Source organism: Aquila chrysaetos, chromosome 18 (assembly GCF_900496995.4).
Source record: "Aquila chrysaetos chrysaetos chromosome 18, bAquChr1.4, whole genome shotgun sequence".
In the NCBI taxonomy this organism is placed as follows: domain Eukaryota; kingdom Metazoa; phylum Chordata; class Aves; order Accipitriformes; family Accipitridae; genus Aquila; species Aquila chrysaetos.
This window is the reverse complement of record NC_044021.1, coordinates 19,423,030-19,445,708: the sequence shown is the minus strand read 5'-3', so window position 1 is coordinate 19,445,708 and position 22,679 is coordinate 19,423,030. Positions and strand designations below refer to the sequence as shown.

The 22,679-nt window shown below is 38.7% G+C and overlaps 1 protein-coding gene across 6 annotated transcripts; it reads left to right on the top strand.

Annotated features, from left to right (window-relative positions):
• Positions 1-669: 669 nt before the first annotated feature.
• On the top strand, positions 670-22,193 carry TBC1D7 (TBC1 domain family member 7). 6 transcript variants are annotated; one of them, XM_030042008.2, is made up of 9 exons: positions 670-755; positions 2,558-2,732; positions 3,195-3,315; positions 4,039-4,119; positions 7,861-8,048; positions 10,378-10,515; positions 12,242-12,387; positions 20,381-20,510; positions 21,340-22,193. In XM_030042008.2, exons 3-9 carry the CDS (start codon positions 3,204-3,206, stop codon positions 21,424-21,426), a joined length of 882 nt encoding a protein of 293 aa, XP_029897868.1. In that variant the 5' UTR covers positions 670-755; positions 2,558-2,732; positions 3,195-3,203; the 3' UTR covers positions 21,427-22,193. The 6 variants fall into 6 exon arrangements, with proteins under 6 accessions (XP_029897868.1, XP_029897869.1, XP_029897870.1 ...); XM_030042009.2 differs by having other exon boundaries at positions 699-755; positions 2,528-2,732; XM_030042010.2 differs by having other exon boundaries at positions 706-755; positions 2,533-2,732.
• The last annotated feature ends 486 nt before the right edge of the window (positions 22,194-22,679 follow it).

The following is a 22,679-nucleotide window of genomic DNA, read 5'->3' as shown; positions in this document are numbered from 1 at the left end:
AGTGAATCTTGGTTCTGGAAAAGGCACTTAGCTTCCTAGAGACTACTCTAAGAATTGAAATGTCCCTAGATGTCACAGTGGATGGGCCAAAACGCTAAGCATACCAATTATAGTGAACAATACGGTGTAGGCAATATAATTCTTTGCTATTCTTCATGGCCTCAGTGTTAAGGGAAAGAGTTATTCCTTTACTGACGATAGCATTATCGGCAGGTCTTGCACAGCACTGTACTTTCTGGATCGCTGCTCTCTGTAATTCCATACTGGGCACAGCCTGTTCTGTCAAAACGCCCAGACCTCCGGCGTCACCTTGAGACAGCCGTGTGAGAGATACTGCCGTTTTCCTCCGGCAGCCCTCCGTGTACCCGAAGCTGCCCCGTGAGACGCGGGGAGGAGCGAGGAGGGGGAGCCGGCACCGAAGGCAGGGCGAGGGGCAGCCAGCTTGACCTAAGAAGGCGTGAGGGGGAGAGCAACCGAGGCGTCTTGAGAGACCGGGGAAGCCGCAGGGGCACCGGCAATGCCTCCAACCGCCCGCGCCCCCTCTGAGGGGCGCGGAGAGCGGGGCAGCCCCCGCGCCCGCCCCGACCGTTGGGCGCGCGGCCCGACCGTTGGGCGCGCGGCCCCACCCCCCCGGCAGGGCGAGGGCCGCCGAGCGCTGCGCTGCGCCCCGCCCCGGCGGTACGGAGCCTGCGCATGCGCCCGAGCCGGCGCCGCCCTCTGCACCCGCCCGCGCCGTAGGGCCGCGTCCGCCTGCCGTAGGTGCCGGGGGGCGGCGGTGGGGTCCCGGTGCTGGCGGGCGGGTTTTTGTCTGTCACCGGCCCCGCTCTCGTCCCCTTTCCCCAGCCCCTGCCCTTCCCTAGGGCCTCGCGGTCGCCTCAGCTCCCGGGGTGGCGGTGGCACGGCCCCCCCCCCCCTTGCCCCGCGCCTTTCCGCCGCTGCCCCTCAGCCCGTGTCCCGCCGCCTTGGCCACCCCCCGCGGGGGCTCCGGCGAGGACCCCCTGCCCCCGAGCGTGTGCGGGCGGGCGGGTGTGAGGGGTGCCCTGTCTCTGCCCCGCCTTGCCCGCAGGAGGGGGCTGCGGCTGCGTGCGGGGAGGGGGGTGGGCGACAAGCCGCGGTTTGATTTGCGGGGGGTAAATGATCCTGTGCCCAGGCGTATCCGTGTTTTCCTTCGGAAATAAGGGCGGAGAACGGGGTGTCGCAGCCCCCAAGCCCGGAGCGGTGGCGGGGCCGGCCCTGCCGGCGGTGCTGCTCGGCCTGCAGAGGCTGCGCCCAGAGTTGAGCTTAGTCTGTGCAAGGGAGGGCCTTCTGTAAAGGGGCAGAAGCCTGTTGGCGTCGTGTCTGGCTCTTTACTAAGTGTTGTATATTTCATGGCTGCTGTTAAAATCACCTGGCGTGAAATTTAACGGTATGATGAAAAGTGATACTGAGGCCGAAAATGCATTAATCTTTGAAGATGGGATGAGCTAATTGTACAGAACGCTTCCAATGAGCTGGCTAGGGATTTATTTTCCCCCTTCCTTTTTCCAGTTTATTGATGATATGTGTAAAGATTGGAACATTGATTATTTGCCTAATAGGAAAATATATATCCAAAATTGGGAGGGAGGGAGGGAGGAAACAGTGTTCCTTTTTTCCACTGAGTAAATAAAATGTGCTGCTGGTATAGTGATAGTTTAAAATTATTGAAATAGCATTCCTTTCTTATCGATCATGCTGTTATTTTTTAAATGATATTTATTGTTTCTGTTCTGTCACTCTACTGTCAGCTTTCCACCAGTGGTATGGGCTAAATGTTTTCTAAATAGCACATATTAAATTCAGATTTTAAAAATTTCAAGTATTTTAAATGTAGCTGAGTGTCTATAGCATCATAAGTCTGCTTTTAGACATGGCTGCAAAGTAAGTAGTAAATACTGATCACTGGGCCCTTAAATGCACAATACATGAACATCACAGTCATTTTTGTAAGGATAGTGCACAACTGGAATGTCTTGCAAGTAATATAAATATTTTTTGTCTGGTTTTGAGATAGTATTTGACCTGTCTCAGAAAGCATTCCTTCAGTCCTTTGCTGGTTTATATTTTCTGTCTGGTCTTGGCCCTAATCCTACAAAGCACTAAAAATGGACTTAATTTGAAACACAAATAGGCCTAGTGGATACACAAATTTAAATATGTGCGTTCTTTGCAAAATTGTGGCCTTTGTTTATATCCGCAAATGCTTTGCTCCTGATACGTACTTTGGTTCAGCAAGGAAAAGAAGAATTTAACTAGAAAAGCTTTTCAGTGCATGATTCACCCATTGCTCCTCACTCAAAACAAATTATTTTTCTCCAAATTTTGCTGTTGTCACTGGGCATAAAAGTTAAGATTGTTTTTAGTCCTTTGAGTTACAAACCAGAACTTTTTCATATTTGCAAGCATGCAGAGGAGAGAGAATTTATATTTAGAAAGTTGAACTGAATTCAAATGTCAGTTACTGCTATTGTGAAACAGAGTACTCACTGCAATTTGCCATTGTTTCCAGTATAGGGATGAGACATTTATTTCTTTTTAGTACTAAAATAACAAGTTCAAGACTGTGGCTGTTACAGCACCTGATAACAACGTGAACGTTTAATTCAAATCTGCAATTTAAGAACAAACCTACGTACCTAGCCTTATTCTTTCCTGTCACCCCTGTGCTACTGAGGCCAACGTTGGCTTGTCCTTGCTTCTGGTTACCTTGTCTGGTGAGTATGAAACCTGATGATTTTACTTACCTGGGTAACAGTTGTACTTGATTAGGGTTTCTGTAGCCAAAATTTTGTCAGACTCTTAACTGTATTTTTTGTGTTGGTTTTGAAATGCACAATATCACAGAAAAGACTAAGTGTCTCTCCAGCTTTTTTTTTTTTTTAAACTTTTTGAAAAGTAGTGTAATTTACTACAGGAATAAAAAATTTTTAAAAATCACTGTTTTTCATTTGAAAATTGGTTATCTTTAGACCTTGTTTAGATTCAGTTATTTTTATGACTGTCTATGTTAGCATATGATGAAAAAAATCTTGTAAGATTTTCATACTCTGTAGTGTCTATTGATACTATAGAGACGTAAGTAGTCAGCTTTTATCAGTGTGCAGAAGTACTCAACATTAACACAATAGGAATGTATTCTTTTAAGTCTTAAGGGGAATTACTGTTTTCTCCAAAAGGAATCAATCATGGCTGATGACTCTCAGAGAAACTTTCGATCAGTGTATTATGAGAAAGTGGGGTTTCGTGGAGTTGAAGAAAAGAAGTCACTGGAAATTCTGTTAAAAGATGACCGGTTGGGTAAGTTGATTTCACTGGTTCTTCTATTTGGTGATTTGGGGCTGGGGAGGGAATAATAGAAAATGTTTAGCTGCTGTGCTTAGTACTCATTTAAGTTTTGCATCTTTTACCACCAATATCTCAGTTATTACTGGCAGTCCTTTGAGTTTCAGATCAGTTTCAATCAGATCTAAAAGTTTGATTTTTAAAACTATTAAAAATTTGTCTGCTTGCTTGTTGCTTTTTTTCTTCTCTCATTCTGTATGCCCAAGAAACAAAAAGTTTTTCAGTGAAAGCAATTTTAACCTGAAGATATATTGTTTCATGCTGTTAATTCCATCTAACCTCAAAACAATGAAGATTTCGTTATTGCTGCTGGTCCCTGAGGAGTGCCACATCTCTAACAGAACAGAAAGATAAATGTCCCTTTAACAAAGCCTTTAATTGTTTTGACATAACAACACGATCTACAAAATATCTATAAAAATGGTACAGTTTCTTCTTGGTGAAACCTAGGGTAGTTTTATTGTAAATCAAGCCAACGTATATAGTTTTCAAAATTTTGCAGTTTATAGGGCACATTCTGTTCTCAGTTGAAGTGGTAAAAGCGTTTGTTGATAATATATGATGAAAGTGGGGATTTTGATCTGCAGCTAAGGATTTGTCATGCTTGGGTAGATCAGAGACTCAAACCTATTTATAATTAATTTGCCTTAATTTTTTTTTCTCTTTATTTCTCTACAGATATTGAGAAGCTTTGCACATTTAGTCAAAGGTTTCCTCTCCCATCCATGTATCGTATACTGGTGTGGAAAGTGCTTTTAGGTATGAAATATAACATCTGTGGTCTTCCGTAGAAATGAGTGTGTAGGAAGGTGTATTTTTTCTGTTTTGTTTTGGTTTTTGGTTGTTTTTTTTTTTTTTTTTTTTTGCTTTACAGAGTTAATGACATGGATTATTCTGTACTACCTTGCCTACTGATACATATTTAGTCTGTTTTTGTATCCACCTAGGATGTACAAGGGCAATCATAAAACAGTATTCCATGCATATTTTTTGAGAACTTTTGCTGAACTGTACCTAGAAGAGTGTGTTTCTATATTTAACTGTGTAACACTATTCAAGTAAACTTATAAAATGGATTTGAAGGGTGGATTATAAGTCACCGATACTTGATAAGATACTCAGTTCTGTTCCTAAAATAAAAGACAATTAAGTTGAAGTAAAGCTGTGATTAACCTTAAAAAATCTGGGCAAGGTATGGAATGGATGTTTATTCTAAAGAGAAGCTTTGTGTTCTATAAAATCTTGGTTTCTTCTGGTTTTGCTTCTGGCTTTAAATTGTATTTGCCATTGAAGAAGTTTTGAGGCTAGAGACAAACTATGGTATCCCCAGAAACCATAAAAAACCCCATAAATAGATTCTGTTTTCCTTGAAGTGCGTTAGATGACTAATTAAAAAACACTAATGATTTTGCAGTAACTGGTCAAGTGTGTTGGGTCTACTAGATGCGAGGTCATGTCACTTGGAGACAGGAGGGGTTGTGGGAGGTCCAGGAGTTCTGACCCTTACAAGGTATCTGGAGAGTTTCCATTAGAGCTGCTGCATGTAGAGAAACACTGCCAGATCGAGTGTGAAGGTACATCGTCTGACTGAATCTCTGGAAGAGAAGTGTGATTTACCATACTGTTGGTGGTGGAGCATTGTGCCAGTTTTGAAAAGCTTGATTGTGGCTTCCGTGCTCAGTCTTGTATTACCAGGGCTGTGGTGGCAGGAAGGGTGCTGATAGCTGAAATGTTGTTTCATCAGGGAGAGACCAGCAGCATCAGTCTGCAGATTGGCTTGGAAGCTGCCGTCTTTTGCTGTCTGTTAGCTATCCTACTTCTTCTTTGTCCTTTCACTCTTCAGAATGTGTGATACAAATCCCATATATATCTCTTATATGAACATTTTGGCATGTGATTCAGAGTCAGGAAGATTGGTGACTCCACCCTCAGAATAAGTATTTTGCAGAACAGTTTTTCCTGTGTTTTAGGATGTTGTTTATCTTAGGCAGTGCCATGATGTTGAACAATGTTCAAGTAAATGTCTTCTGTTTCTCTTCTTGGTCTCCATATTCCACTACAGTGTCTGGAATTTGAAATAATGTATTAGAAAGTTTTATCTGAGTTCTAAACAATCTTTTTTTTTTGTTTTTCTTCTTCTTTTTTTACCCTCCCATTTTCTGCAATTTAAAAATTGTGGCTTCATATTCCTGATTATTTGGATTTGTAAGCCTGTTTTTGGGAGAGGTAGTAAATGAACAGTGCGCAGAAGGTGCAAGATCTAATTATAAAACTTGAAGTTCTTGGCATTGATCATTGAACTAAGAGTAATCCTACTTGATAAAAGCCTTTGCCGTTAAAGAGTACTACTGATTTTAGGATGAAAAAGATTCTTGTACCCTGGGCCCTAGTGAAGCAGTCAGCATAAAATATTTAAAATATTAGTAGTAGGAAATACAGTGTAGGAGGTTTGGACAAGTGACTCAGTACAAGATCCTTCAGCCAAAATTATAATAGCAAAATACAGTCTCTTGGCAAACTTGTAGCTCACTGCAGAGCCAGTGGTCTATCTTTGACTGTTTTAGATAGGATGATTTGTGAATCATATGATAACACAAAACACCTTCTGAGTTAACTGTATGGAAAATTTTATTGGTTCTGTAACAGATTTTGTATTTTAAACACAGTGATATATTTCAAGTACGCATACTGTCATTCTGTATACTCCTTGGGTGAACAGAGGTACAAAGACTTTTCCTATGCTGCATCTCAGTGTTAACACTCATTAGAAAAGCTGGTATTCAGAAGGGCAATGCAAAATATCTCTCCCTAAATGATTGGAACAACAGCACAGTCCATTTCTGGTGGGAGGTGTTACATCTCTAAATAATGTTAATAATTTAACAACAGGGAGTCTGTCCTGTCAGCAAAATTATCTCAGACACATACCAAGGCTCCATGCTGTCCCATGTTACATGGTGTATCAGCGATGTCTGTTAACTTCCTGTTCAGGTATGACTCATGATGGTTTCTAGACATCCCTGTGGTGCTTAAGCTTCTTTTCTGTCTGCCTGAGGTAGTCTTCTGTATTTGAGGAAAGCAGTTGGCAGTATGTAAATACAAAGTCATGATGTTGACTCTGTTTTTGAATAATGTGAAAAATGTCTTGCTCTGTCCCAGCTTTTGAAATGCAGACAGGTTTGCAGTTGGAAAATAAAAGATAATTTTCTGATGTGCTTGTTATTAAAACTCAGCCATTCATGGTTTAACACTTGGCAGGAATATTTTTTTCTTTAAATGAGAGATAAGAGCAGCAGGTAGCCTGTTTCAGAACTGATTTTTGAAGAATACTTTGCTCTTGTGGGTTTCTGCAATGGGAAAAATTCTGCTCCACTAGTGATATGGAAGTAGCATTTTTTTGCTTTGGTGTATGTAAGATCTTATTTCTGTTGAAGCCTGTGACAGTTTTGTTATGAACATCAGTCCATGGCAAGATTGAGCCTTGAGTGAGGCGAAGGATCGAGTGAAATGTTGAGCATCTCTTCTGGAGATCGTAAACAGTTTAATTTTCTCTGACTCTCTACTTAATACTTTTTTTTTCCTTTCTTATTTTTCCTCCTAGGAAACTAGAAAAAATATTTGTGTTGTGCTAAGAAAGTAAAAAACGTTACCTCACGAAGTGTTTGGGTGGTGTTCTTAGGTTTTAATCTGTAACTGTTTAAACCTATGTGGTTGATTTTGCTTCTTCATGTTGTTTTAGAGAGGATTAATCTACGATACAGTGATTAAAGAATTTTCTGGCAGAGATCTAACAGTAAATTAAATAATACTGGAATGTACAGTATTTTTGCATTTGCATTAGTTAATTGCATGTATATATATTCTCTGGTCATCTCAGACAAAGTGTAGAATTTGAGAACATGAACAGCTAATGTATGTAAAAATCATTCTGCATCTACCTTGTTTTCAAAATAAATGGAAGCTGGGTACAAACACGCAACTAGTACTGTATTAAAAACTACAGGTAGGTATAAACAAGTAAGATTCACGATTTAAAAATAAAGGTGGTTGGAGAGGGAGAATGAAGAAATTATTTTTCATCTATCTCAACAATGACATTTCTTATCGGCACACAGATGTGGTATACAAAAGAGTTAGCGTTCATTTGCTGAAAACCTTATAGAAAAGCTTGAGAAACAATAGTCTTAAGGGTAGATTTTGCCTATGCTCAGTTAACATGAAATTTGTTTTTATAAATATAATGCTAAGGTGCTTTGTTGGTCCATTGACTTCCAATTTTGTAGAGTTTTCTCCCTGTATTCTTTGACCAAGTTTATAAACAAACTGCAGTGCCAGGTCCTACATTTCTGTAGGCTGGAGTTGTAGTAGAAATTTAATTTAGGCAGATTTCTTGGAAAGGGAGTTTGAGTGCTCTGGTTTTTCTCTTTACAGTTGCTTATCTCTTTCCTTCTCTCTTTTTTTAAAATTTATTTTATTTTATTTTATTTTATTTTTTTTTAGGAATTATTCCTCCTCACCATGAATCTCATGCTTTGGTGATGAAGTACCGGAAGGAGCAGTACTGGGATATACACCATGCTCTTCGTGTAATTCGTTTTATTAATGATTCTACCCCACAGGTAGATGTTTTCCTCCGCATACATCAACTGGAATCAGGAAAATTGCCCCGAAACTTGGCTTTTCCATTGGTCAGTTGTCATTTTAACAGTCTTTTAAATACAGTATTTTATTTAACTTCAAACTATAAGCCTGTGAGAAACTGAGCTGCAAGTAGTCCCACAAACGCACGTAGATAGACAAAGTAAGGTGAATGGAGATCAGAGATGTACTAGTATAAAATGAGGCATTTTAGTCAAAGTGCTTTTCTCTTTTTCTTCCCCTAAGATTTTATGCCTTAAAATCTCTTTTGTGTATTTTGCCTGCTAGGCTTCAAGCCTTTTGTACTCTAGTGCACTTCAGTTTCTTTACAGTACTGAAATGAAAATGACATAAGATTATCGGAGCTTATATTCTTAGATGTCCTGGAACAAAGATAATTCAGAGCCAGTACAAGCAGCGACATATTGTAAGTTACATCATATATTTAAAGTAGTTGTTTTTAAATCTAGACTTTAATGTACTGACCTCTTTTTCCTGTTAGTCTGAACTGATCCAGGCTTCTGTCAGGTAATGCATGTACTCTGTAGTTTACGGTGTATTCCGATACGGCTAAATGAGTCTGTTTTGATGATGAGTCTATAGTGTGATGATAAAAACAGTGTGTGGATCTTATGTATAAGCCTCAATGAAAGAGGAAGTGATGAAAGGAGCCATAGGACTTTCTGAAGTGCTTTTTATCCTGTATTTAATGTTAATTTATCCATGTTCACTCTAGTCCAGCTTACTTTGTTATTTTTCACCTGTAATAAAATTTGACAAAAGAACTTAAAAAAAGTTAAAAATTAAAAAAAAAAAACACGTTAAAGTTAACATGGAAAGTTCAGTAATATTTTGGACTGGAGGATTATATACAGCATTCTCTTGTTGGACGAAGGAGGGTGTTTTTGTGCCCTTACCATTGCCTAGGAATGTGGCCATCCTACCCTGCAAGTTTCCTATAGAGAAGTTTCCTTGATTTGGGCCTGTGACCCAGTGGGCTGAAAATTCATTCCTTCTAGAGCAGTATTTTTTTTCTGAGCAAGTGTTTTGTCAGTCCATCCCAGAGCACTAGCTGCTTTCAGTACTGTGATGTAGTTTCATAGAGATGGTGTTTAGCAGATCCACAGTTATTAGTCCTATAACTTCTCTTTGTTTTGCTGCAGAAAGCGCTTGTTCTCTTTATGCCAGCCTGTTTTCAGTGCAGTAACTGTCCCCTTAAACTTAAAAGAGATTACTGCTTGATAGTAATGCAGATGTTTTATTGTGGAGGCAAAGGGAGTATAAAGATGGTGTTGGATTGGTCTAAATATTTTGAAATGTTTGAGTCACAAGTCACAGAAGTCTGCTAAATACATTTTGTGCATCTGAAAGCAGAGAGTTTAAGTAGGGATATGTGTGTATTGCAGCAGTCTGTGTAGTAGAGGCATATCCCAGTAGTATTTAGACTATCCACATGTTTTTCATGAGTTGTAATCTGTTCAAAAGCCTGTGATACTACAGTTTACTGCTACTGATGGTTACATCAGATCAGACTGTGTATACATATCTGGCTTGTTACCCTGCCTCCTGATGTATTCAGTACTGCCTGCGTAAGGAAGACTGTAAGAAATAGGGCAAATATAGAGCCTTTTCTTGTGCATCTTCCCAGTTTAGACACTTTCTGAGGTAGCTGTTAGCATGAGGTCTAGCTGGTTTAGAGTTAGTTCCCGTCCATCTACCCTATGTGCAGTCATACTACTGTGGTTTAGGCATGCTGGTACTTCTGTTAGGAAAGTATGTCCTCAGCAGAAAAGATGATGGTGTACCCATGACATGCTTCTGGTCATGTATTGTGGGGAATAAGATACTTGTCACCTGGAAAAGATATTTATTTGTCTCTAGGAAGATGTTTATCTCAAAGCAAATGATTTTGTGTATGTTGAAGGTAGGCATACAGCTCATGGCTGCATTGTTTTTTCAGTAACTGCAACAGCTATGACAATGGTGTTTGAGGGGCCTGTTCGGCCCTTAGCAAAGAATAGGATGAAAAATTCTGCTGCTGTGCATTACAAAAATATGGGGCATAGAAGCAGGATTATTGCTGCCTTGTTAGGATGTAATATTATCTCATTTGAGAACTTTGAATCAGGATTGTTCCAAACTCCTGTTGCATGTTTTGGTTTTAAAAGCAAGACAAGTCTTATTTGTTCTGCTTTAATAGGTATTTGTCACCATAATGCAGCTGCTGCCCAATGTTTTGCTTATGAATGTCAGAACAGCTCTTTGAGTACGTTGATTCCAGTTTGTTTTCCCAAGTAGCAGGGAAAATGAATATAAGAATAATTTCAATCAGATAGTCCAATACTTCGTGTAGTTCACTTTTTTGGCTTTGTTTCCCAGGAACCTGAAGATGAAGTGTTTCTTGCTATTGCTAAAGCAATGGAGGAAATGGTGGAGGATCCTATAGAATGCTATTGGCTTGTCAGTTGCTTTGTGAATCAGCTGAGCAGCAAGCACAAAGATTCATTACAACAACTGGTAAGGAAAAAACACTTTCTCTCTCTCTCTCTCTCTCTCTCTCTCTCTCTCTCTCTCTTTTTTCTGTGTGTGTGTGTGTGAGGAGAGCCAGTCATGGAAAGCATTAATATCTGGAGACAACTGGAGTGCCAGAGGTGACACCCTTGGATTCTGTTCCACCAACTGTTTTGAGAAAATGGGAGGAGTGCTTTTTCTGTTGCAATTGTGCTGTCCTGTAGGACACTCTGTCTAACATAACATTAGAAATTGTTTTTGTTTACTACATGGTAGTTTTCAATTACATCTTATTTTCTTTTTAGGTTAGCTAAAGCTTACATTGTATCTAGTTGAATTACATTTCTCAGAAACTGGTCACTTAAGAATTTTCTTCATTTTAAACAATTACAAATTTCACAAAGTTAAGAACATCTTGATGTATGTCTGCTACTTTGTAGGCTGCATCTTTGGCATCCATATGCTGCTCATTGGATGATACCCAAAGCACAATTGTTTTGCTTTGTGAATGGAGCAGGGTACTACGTCTTCAGAGAAACAGTATGTTGCAAATTAAGTTATAATAAAAAGTGGAATAGAGTTCTTCTGGCACTGATCATTTAAATGCTCTCATAGCATATTAATTTTGAATATCTTACTGGTTTATAAAATTAAAATTTGATTGTAAAGAAAACGTATACTTTTAAAAATTACAAAAGCTTTTGTAATTCTTCAAATAGTCTTAACAGGTAAGAAACTTCTAGTTAACAATATCCACTGAGATGAAGGTATTAGAGTACCTGTGCACTAGCAGTCACTGAATGAAAATTCATTGCAGAAAATTATGCATGTTCTTTGTTTGTTATTCTTTTGGAACTAAGAAATACTTTTTAAAACTACCTTCTGTTGCTGGATGGGATACATTCAACTATACCAATTTCTGTAATTCCTTTCAAAGGACAGAGGAGCATTTATAAAGAAAATACGTGCTCTCACTTCATAGAGAGTGCCAAGTGTCTCCCTCCCTAAGTTTTTGTTTTAATACGAACATTGTACCAAGACTCTGGATGTTAGAATATAGACAAAGGAAGTGTTTTCTCCCTTTGACAGCTGAAGTCATTAGCTGTTTACGTCATTATGACAAAAAGCATAAAAGTACTCCTGAATTTACGAAAATTTATATTGTGTTACATTAGAATTTAAACAAAATGAGAATTATCCATGTGTTTATGCTTCTAAATACTTTGGATTTTTAAGCAAGAAATCAATGTCCAGCTTTTAATATGTTGCACAGGGATTTACTCGCAGAATTGATTCTCTGGGTTTTGCTGCATTGTGTGTAGACTTTTTTTTTTTTTTTTTGATGTGTGCTAAGGCGATTAGGTTTGAGGTGAATGAAACTCAATTTTACTTGTGAAGGTAGCAGTAATTAGTGCATGTTTAATCTCTGCATTGCCTTAAGCTCTCAAACACCTCCTTGCATTAGGGAATACTGCATATTTTGGAAGTTCTGCTAATGGTCAGCAATTCAAGGAACGTGAGGTTGTTTGTTTAGTTAAGTACTTAATTAGCTAATTGCAGTTGTATTTTGGAACATGATGTTTTTAGTTAAAACAACGCAAGTTCATTATTTTAACATGTTATTTTATGCCGATTGAATTTTTAAGACATTTCTTGTCTTACAGTGCGCGTTAACTATGGATGGAAGGTACTCTGATGTGAGTTATCTAAAATTTTGCAATTCCTTTCTCAGCCTAAAATTCTGGAGCAGTATTTGAACATTGAAGATAACAGGCTCTTGATGCATCTGAAAGCATGTGCTGCAATGAGCAAACTCCCTTATGATCTTTGGTTTAAAAAGTGTTTCGCAGGTTGTTTACCTGAGTCCAGTTTACAGAGGCAAGTTCTGTTTTTTTCTTTCTGTTTGTAATTACTTAGTAATTTTAGCTTTTTGTCATCACTAGCAGGCAAAGAGCTTTCCTTACTTTTTCTGTAACATTATGGAGTTAACTTTATTGACTTGGAAATTATATAATCGGATTTGATTCCACTTGTTACAAGATAATCTCTATGTGATCATTTCTCGCATTGAATGGAGTTAAGTATAGTGGTTGATTCTGTTAGATACTTCCTGCCTCCTAGGATTTAAAACTTCAAATCCCCTCTAAGTGATAGATAGCTGAATGGTAGTTAGTTTTCAGGCTTTTAAACCAAAATCCTTGCTTGATTGTAATACTGTATTATCATTAGACAAAAAAGATTTTGGAAATGTGTACTGGTTTTGGCTGGGATAGTTTTAAATTTCTTCATAGTAGCTAGTATGGGGCTATGTTTTGGATTTGTGCTGGAAACAGTGTTGATAACACAGAGATGTTTTAGTTACTGTGGGGCAGTGCTTACACAGAGTCAAGGCCTTTTCTGCTCCTCACCCTGCCCTGCCAGCAAGTAGGTTGGAGGTGCACAAAAAGTTGGGAGGGGACACAGCTGAGACAGCTGACCAAAGGGATATTTTGTACCGTATGATGTCATGCTCAGGAATAAAACTGGGGTGGAGGTTGGTGGAGGGACGGCTGCTTGGGGACTTGCTGGGTACCAGTCGGTTGGTGGTGAGCAATTGTTTTCATTTGCATCACTTTTTTTTCTCAGGTTTTATTTTCCCCTCTCTCTCTGTTATATTTTTTTCCTTACAATTTTAAAAAATTACTATTTTTTTTTTTAAATTATGAAACTGTTTTTTATCTTAACCCACGAATTTCTCACTTTTACCCTTCCAATTCTTCCCCCGTCCCGCTGCTGGGGGGACAGTGAGTAAGTAGCTGTGTGGTGCTTAGTTGCTGACTGGGGTTAAACCATGACAGAATGTTTATTTTAAAAAGTACTAGGGCAAGTTGACTATTACAAATTTAATGAAATAGTGCATTATATCAGGATTCTACAGTTAGAAATAGGTTGTCCAGCTTTTAAAAGGGGAAAATTCTTGTGCATGGCACTTCACTGAAGAGACTTTGAAATGAAGCTTGTATGATTTCTGTAGTTCTGCTGCCTGAGAACTCTTGGAAAGCAGAAAATTCAAGCTAGATGTAGAGCAGCATATCCTTTCTGCAGTAACAAGAATTGCTAATAGCTGAGCAGGAGATGGCACAAGATAAACAGTGGTTTCATTTTCAGCTGCCTGAAAACTTTGAGAAGTAACAAGGTTCAAGGGAAGTTTCACTCCAGCACCTCCAGGATTTCAGTGGCTAGTACAGGAACCTAGGGTGGAAACAGAGATCTTTGTAAAAAGCTCTGTAGAAAATGCTTTACGATGGTAAAGTTGGTTGTAATCTGAATAGTGAATGCAATCTTGCTTGTTTATCTGCTTGTTTATCTAGATTTCATGAAGGAAAGTGGGAAACAGCTGTTTTAAAAAATGTTTTATTTGCCCTTATGAAAATAAGGGGGTTTTAGGGAATAAGCTATAAGATTAGAAGTTATGCTCTCTAGTCTTGTCATACTGTGGTCTTTGAGGTTCTGTATGTTTTACTGTTGACAAGGAATATGTCTGAGAGAAAAAAATTTTTTGAACCAAACCTGATGGATTTGGTAGTAGACCTTTAGGTGTTACACTGTGTGCAGCACAGTCATTGTTACCTGGCAAGTTCTTGTCATCAAGCACCATCATCATAAGGCTCCAGAATAGTGCTCTCTGGGTAGTGGTTCTGTGTGATGTGGTGGTTAAAGGCTTTTACTACTTTTATGGCTACAGAAATTATGTAAGCATGTATAAAATGTTTATTACATCTTTAAAAGCAATTGAACATGTATGGTTTGCCTGCATCTCTATTTCACATTTGCATTTGTAGGTTACTTTCAGCAGATAATGATTGACCTTGTTTCGTTGTGCTTTCTCTGTATGAAACTTAATGCCTTAAAACTTAAACTACTGTCAGTAGAAGTGACTGCTCTACCTGGGACTTGGCAGTTTCTTCAGGCCTTTTTTTCTGTAGGCTTCTATGATCTGAAATAGCCTTTGCAAACTACTGCATTAGGAACCCCTTTGCATCTCTTCTAGGAGATACTTTTATTTAGAGTTTATGTGATTTAATTTTGCTACTAGGTCTTACAGCTGAGAACTAGAGCTGAAAGAGGAATTTGCATCAGAGCAGTTTTGCTATTGGAAGATTCAGAGGTGTTTTAAATTTCTGTTGAAACTTGTATGGAGCTGTGTGATCTGGATAGTGTAAAAGAAAAAATCTAGATGAATTTTGATTTCATATTTCATCTTGTCAAAATCTTTCAAATTTCTACCATTTTGAATCAGTTCATTTATATAAAATATTTTGTCTAGTTAGTATATTGTTTAGCATTCTTGTATACTGTTTTACCTTTCTGAAATAGAATATTCTGATGACCTGAAATTTTTTAAATACTCCCCCCCCTCCCCCAAGGTCAAAATATTGGCTTTTTGTATCACTATGGAGTAAAAACAAATTTCAGTGTTGGTACTTCTGATGGCACAGCAATCCCTTTTCCCAACAGTTCTTGTGGGAACATGATAAAAGTGCACTTTTTCTTGCCAGTTTAGGTTTCTGAATTATTCAGTTGTAATTATAATGGCCTCATTTACTAAGGAAATAACATACTTCATGGGTAGCATGTGACAGATGAACTTAATTAATGCTTGGAGATTCAGTTTGGATTAGAATCTAGAAGCCCGAGTGCTTATCTGAAATGTATCCAAATGGCAGTGTTGGAACTGCTGAGAACTGAAAACAGGTCTCCAATTCTCCTGTGAGTTTTACTTTCTTTTTGTTAAGTGAGATATGATCTGAGCTCAGTTTTTTATGATTTAATTTAACTTATGATTTAGCACTGTATTTCTTAGAGAGGTTGCTTGCTTTCTATAAATTGTAGTCTTCTCTGCCAGGCAGCTAAATCTAAATTTCATGGTTTTCTTTTTTTCTCTAACGTGTACGAGATTTGTATATGCTGTGCAGAAATTGTATCCAATAATGGTGAGATGAAGTTGCATAATACCAGCTTTACTCCTGAGAGGCATTGTCATTCAGTATAAATACTGTTTTATAGCACACTTCTCGTTATACCATAGGTAAAATTTATGCATCAGTTTAATTTAAATGGGTTTGGAAAATTTATATAGACAGGTTTCATGTAGAAACTTTTCTTTTGAGCCTATGCAGTGTCTTTGCTTGCCCTAATACACTTGACATATTATGTGACAAGCTTCTTAAAATTCTTAAAGGTGCCACATTGGTAAAAGAGAGGACCAGACTGGCCGTTCCGAAGGCACTGTATCCTCAGGGTTCTGTATCCCACCTGGAATATAGACAGTGTGCTTCCTAGAACATGAACCAGCCTGTAGCACAGGTTCGAGAGGGACAGAAAGGCTTACTCGTCTCTGAAACAGGGAGAGAACTGGTGGATCACACCTTTGTTTTTATACTCACATTGCCCAATTTGCTTGATTTCTGCAACAGTATATCTGGTCATCTGTTAAGTAAGCGCCATGTGTGGAGAGCTTTCAAATGGTGCTGTGTGGCCCCTCAACCGGAGAGCCCTGCTGTTAAAGCTTTGTGTTTCATTTGTGGCTTCAGCTCTACAGGCAAAATGGCACTGTGGCTGCCAGTTTATTTGAGCATGGTCACCCCAGATGATCCAACTACAGCAGAAGTAGTGCAGCTTTGCAGATATAACTGTGAATAAGCCCGGCATTTTTAATGGCCTAAAGTTGCCAATCCCGTATCATGCCCCTGACTAACAGGCTTTGTATTCTGCACTGAAGACTTGGCATTAGCAGGACTGTAATAGCCGATGGGATGGCGTTAGGTTATTAGCCTCTGGCAACTTGTTTGTAGCAAACTATTTGGTAGTTCTCCTGAAATCTTGTGGCTGCCTTTCAAACTGGCACTACCTCATGTATTAATATACGGCTTCTATAGTTTTACATCTGTGATTTCCATGTCCTGCATAAATTACATCTAGATGTAAAAATATAAGTAATTTGTTAGTAGAAACAACAGAAATATGAAAAATGCCTTAAACTTACTATGAAGTGGGAAGTCATAAGAATGTGCATGTGGGCTACTACTATAGAGAAACTTAAGTTGGTTTGCCTTTGTCTAAGTAATTGAGCTGCTTCCCAGCTCTGCAAACAGATGGGCACAAGATCATGACGTGACATCAGGACGAGATTTGTGCGAGCCTCATCGTGTCCCTCCATGCCCAGTTACCCTTGGAAGGACACCAGAAGTGCAGGCAGAGGAGGAAGCATTGGTTCTCTTCAAGCATCTCTGGCCTGGATGACTGGAGGACCAGAACTAGGGAATAAGGTTGAGTGTGCTTACCCTGTAGCCTAGGGGAAAAAGCTGCGGGATTAATGATAATATTTCAGAAAAAGAGAGAGCAGCAATGCTGTGATGCTTTTTGTATACTACTGCACTGTAGTGGTTGAGGAACCTGAGAACTGCCTTGAGAATGCCATGCCCTCACCCACATGCACACACAGTGTAAGTCATACCTTGTCTACAGAAAAAGCTCAGTGAAAAGTAAATGGCTTCATTTGCATAGTCCTTGGCATGCTCTTTACCTTCATAGCTTCATGTTTCTTTTTATTTTTCCTTGTGGTTGTTACTATTGTTTCACTGTTCAAGAAATACCTACAAGAGTGCTCCTGCGGTTAATTGAATACTGTTACATTTCACAGAGGATGATAGTCACAAAAACCATATTGAATTCAGTGTATACTTTCTTTTTTAACATTCCTGGTAGGGCTATAGGCACAGTTGCATGACATTTCTGTTAGAATTTTCCCATCTCTAGGAGTATCAAAAAATTGATAAAAAGTTGCAATCTCTGACAGTATACTTGATGTTCAGTGTTTGCTGTTACTTAAAAAGTGAAAGTAGAATATTTACATTATCATCAATAGAGATACAATGTATAAAGGCTGCTATATTAGAATAGAATCAGCAACATATATGTTTCCTTGAAACTGCTGTGGGGTTTTTTTCCATTCTAAGTAAACAATTTTTTGACACAGTTTATGTTGCTATTTCTGGCTCTACTGGTATAGACAAGGTGCTGACTGCTGGTCTGTTTATCACAGTGTCACACAGTCATTCCCCTATTGCTGTTGCTGGTGGAGTTGCATTGAGAGTAACAATAGCTGGAAATGTTAAGGGGAAAAATACTGCAGCAGACACAGCTGGTTAGTGCTGACACCTCAGCCACTTTGCTATGCACCCTCTTCCAAAATTTGTTAGACACTGGTGATTCAGATACTGCATCTGTTTTGCTATTGTTAAAACATTTGTTCTAGAATCAGACTAAATAATGCAGGAAAACATTAGAGTGTTTTCTAAGCATGAAATGTAACCTACTGGAATGTAATTATGGAGACTGAAGTCAGGAGACTTGGAAGCAAAATAATGAAAGAAGGCTGGGTATTTTATATTAGGATTAGTAAGTTTGTATTCAAATTAACATGAGTTTTAATATGAACTTTAAAAATTCTTTCCTGTTTTTGAGGTCTGCTACACTCTGTATTGTCATTCATAATAACAGTTTTGATGCCCATGAAACACATGGGGAGCTGTTCTTGGATTCAAAACAGATACATTTGCTAAGGAAAATGTATTAGAAGGTGGATGACCTGTGCAGTGTGGAACAGGAATGTGATCTCAGTTTTCTCATAGCCTTGCTTAAAGATTCTAGACCTGACTTCAACATCAGTGTAATATTTACAATGATCACTTGTCCTGGGATGCTTGAACCAGAAAGGAAGCAGTAAGATCTTCATCTTGGATTATTTATTGTTCCTGCCCATATGGGAATTATATTCATTTTTTAATCATAGCAAGACAGGGAATTAAAACTAAAATGCAAAGGGGAAAGAAATTGGCAGTGCCTTTTCTCCTATCTGTCCGTGTGGGTTTTTTGTTTGTTTCCTTCTTTTTTTAAGAATAGTCCTGAGGATTTTACATATTCTTTTCCTCATTTCTTCATTATAAGTTAATTTCTAGTCTAAATTTTTTGATGAATGGAGAGGTTGTGAAAATAGTGTGGAAAGAGTTATGTGAATAGAAGGTTAAGAAACTGACAAAGAATTGACTTAAGTCACAGTGTGAAAAATAAGCACTGTGTAACAGCAGCAAGCATTCCACATTAGGAGTTATAAAAGCATTTCACAAAAAAAAAAAAATCACAGAAAGGTTGATGTTGGCAGGGACCTCTGGAGGTTGTCTGGTCCAACCAATCCTTCTGCTCAAGCAGAGACCCCTAGAGCAAGCTGCCCAGGACCATGTCCATGTAAGTTTTGAACGTCTCCAAGGATGGAGACTCCACTACCTCTCTGGGCAACCTGTGCCAGTGCTCAGTTACCCTCACAGTGAAAGTGTTTCCTGATGTTCAGAGGGAACCTCCCGTGTTTCAGTTTGTGCCCATTGCTCCTGGTCCTGTCACCAGGCACCACTGAAAAGAACCTGGCTCCGTCCTTTTCGACCTCTCCCTTCAGGTATTTATATATATTGATGAGATTCCCCCCTGAGCCCTCTCTTCTCCAGGCTGAACATGTCCCAGCTCTCTCAGCCTTTCCTCATCAGAGAGATGCTAGAGTCCCTTAATCATCTTCATGGCTCTTTGTTGGACTCTCACTTCTTAACTCCTTGTTTAAAGGTGTGATACCTACTCTTCAATTCAGCTGTCAAAGTTCATGTTATACCTGTGTTGTGTTCTCCTGGCACTCCAGGCTGAAGGGCAAGTTTTTCTGAGAGAGAAGGTAATATAAAAATTGAGTTGTCTTTCGAAGAAGCACACCCATAGATCCAAGTTTATAGGTGGGCTGCAGAAGATATTTTCCAGTTAGTGTTACTGTATTCAGAGATTATGGAGGATAGTATGTGATCTTTGTCCCACATGTTTTTATTTGGAAGGAGAAACATTTTTAACAAGTGCCCAGAAGGAGCAAGAACAGTAATCCTCAGAAAGTCCTTCTGACACAGCTCTTAAAATTCAAGAACTAAAAATAATGCAAGCCCATAAAAGCTGCCATCTGACAGATGGTTTCACACTGGTTTTGGATAATCTTTCATCCCGAGTCTGTTGAGTTGGGCCTGAGATAGAGCTGCTGGATGAAGGATGATCTCAAATTGTTGCAGGCTGTTTTAGTAGCGTGGATCCCTTTTAATATTCATCGAAGTTCTGTTGCTAAAGTACTTGCAGCCTTTGGAGGCCTGCCCTTCAGGTTTTGTTAAAACTGTGACGTCCAGGTACAGTTTCATACAAGTGGTAGGAGTGCTTAGGTAATTTTGAGAGAGTCTGTGCACAGTGAGATGGATTGAAAGACTTAATAGTTGTTCCTTGTGCTTAACGTAAACATCGTTGATTATATCCTGCTGGTATTATCATATTTGTATCTCATACAGCAATGACCTGGAATATTTAGGTTCTTGACATGTAGTAGTTCAGTATTACATCCTTTTGAATTTTCAGCTATTTAACTGTTTGAAGAGTGTCTTTATTAGGCATGCTAATAAAGCTTGTTTCCTTTTTTGCACTAGGAAAAATTCTCAGCTTTACCATACACTGTAGAATAGTTGTCACAGTTCAGGCTGTTAAAACAAGATTTGCTTTTTGTATTTGAGCTTGTAAACAGTTCCACTTCTAAACAAGAACACACCATATCAATACATTACTGCTTGCCATCACTCTGCTCTGTACAGATTTAGGAGTTGATAAAATGTCTTTTATTTACCCTGACCTGAATAATTCAATACATGGCTGTTATTCAGAAAAATAATCTGGAAAAAGTGATTGTACAAAGACTGTTCTAGCACATAAATAAGCAGATAAGCACTACAATAATGTTTAGTGATGCCTTTTCATCTTTCTGTAGAGTTTGGGACAAAGTTATTAGTGGGTCCTGCAAGATTCTCGTTTTTGTTGCTGTGGAGATATTATTAACCTTTAAAATGAAAATAATAGCACTGAACACTGCAGAAAAGATCGCACAGTTTTTGGAAAATGTAAGTATTCTATTGTGCTTTGCATCACCTTTTATGGTTTATAAAAGTGTGTTTCAGCCTTAGTCATTTGCCTGTTGCAAACATACCGTAATATACTATTACATTACTTTCTGAGAATAGTGTGGTAGTACCAAGGTGAAGAGAGAATGTGCAGAGATGAGAATAGTAGTTTCTTCTATCAGGAGGTAAGGCTTTCATAGAATGAAATAATTTTTAGGCTTTGGGGAATATGTTATGTTTGTATGGATTTGACAATATTCCTTGTGATACTAAAGGGTTTTTCTGTGAAAGTAAATGCAGATGAGGTTAGGTTAATTTTTGTGGAAGTTCCTTAGACGGTTGGTTTCTGGCACCTTTTTTGCTCCTTGCCTGAGTGTGAATCTATAGACTCAAGGTATGTTTTCTGTTGATGTAAGGATGGGGTCATGAACCTGACCCTGAACTTTTCTTCTGTGAATAGTAACAAGCATCACAGCAGGGTTGTAGGATCTGCATGTGACCTAGGTTAGTTAGATTAGATACATTTGTGGTCATGGCTAGCCAGTATGAGTTCTGCCTGATGCTGGGTTAGGGATGTGTGAAGTGTGGGATGCCTGGGTGGTCATCTTACTGTTTTGTAAATAAAAGCTTTTTGTCTAAAACCTTGAGGTAATATGGTGCATGTAGGACTGAGGGATGGTGGAATGGTAGGGCAGAGAGATGGGATTCTAGTTTTGTTTTCTTTTTTATAAAGAGAGAAAATCTGAACTGGAAATTTAAAATCTTTATTTGAAACAAAACAGTCCAAATAAAGTACTCTGACAAGGCATCTTGCCCTGATCTTTTGTAGATTCCTCAAGATAACACTGATGCTATTGTCAGCAAAGCTGTTGATTTGTGGCGCACACACTGTGGGACTCCAGCACACTCAGTTTGAGAACCTTCTTCACTTATGACAGCTTGGGGAAAAAAAAAAAGACATTTGAAAAGACATTTTACCACTCTTCCCCTATCCTAGTGTGAAGTTCTTCATTACCTCTTCTATGTAAAGATGCTATTAAAGCAGCTAATAGCATAGTAATCAATATGTAAGTATTTTTCAATAAATACAGGTGGATTGAAGATACCTAGTGGCGGTGTGATCAAGGCCAGAATGTTTCTTGGCCAGCTAGCTACAGTATTCTGATTGCACAGTGTGCTCTCTGACTTTTGGGGAAGTAAATCGAACTCTTGAAGCAAGGTAAATAGACTTACTTGTAATTTAAAAATGTTTTTGTATGCCAGTTTGTACTTGATATAACTTGTTACTACTTGGAGGTGTTTTTAAGCTGAATTTACTAAATGTTAGTCTGCTGGAACTCTTTGGTGAACAAGCATGCCTTTGCTAGAAATGTAAATGTACTCTATTAATATTGTAAATTTTCAGGTAAATGTTCAGGAAGAGGCATCACAGGTTTGTGGTAGAGGACATTGCAATGACCAGGGCTGACATGCTTTTCTGAAGTGTCTTAAAATACTTTCTTTTTATCTGTCAGCCAGCTCTCTATGGCTGTACCTCCTTCTTTGTTCTTCATGGAAGATGCTCTAGAAAGGTGGATCTGTCCTATACTAAAGTGTAACTTTGGGCAGGTATGGAGAAAATCAGTGGGACAGGTCAGTATAATTCAGAATTACAGGCCAGTAATAAACAATGCCTCTGTTGAATGCTTGGCTCAAAGTTGTTGTAATTTGATTCTTGTTTGGTTTAGATTGCAAAATAAATTTAATACAGAAATGTAATTCATGATGTAAGTAAAAGTAGAGTGATTAGCCATAGGCAGAGTTTTGCTGGAGAACTAATCTTTTTCTTGTAAAAGTGTAAAATTCTATTTCTACATCTTGCATAGACCAGGGAATTGTATATAAAAATGTGTTGCTTAGCAGTTATTTGATTCAAATTGATGCTTAGTACACCAAGTGCCAAGTATGCTCATTGCACTTGAAAGAGCGTGGTTAGCTTGCACTCAGTGTAGTGCAGACTTGAAATGCTTTAGAAACTTAACTTGTTTTAAACTAGGTCAGGTTTACCTTCCAACACACTAGCGGGGGAAGCTTGGGACTCAGTTCAGGTTACACCTGAAAACCTGGGTAGATAATCTATGCTGGATTCTGAGATGCTGCTGTTAGTGTTCCTGAAATGCCTAAGTAAGT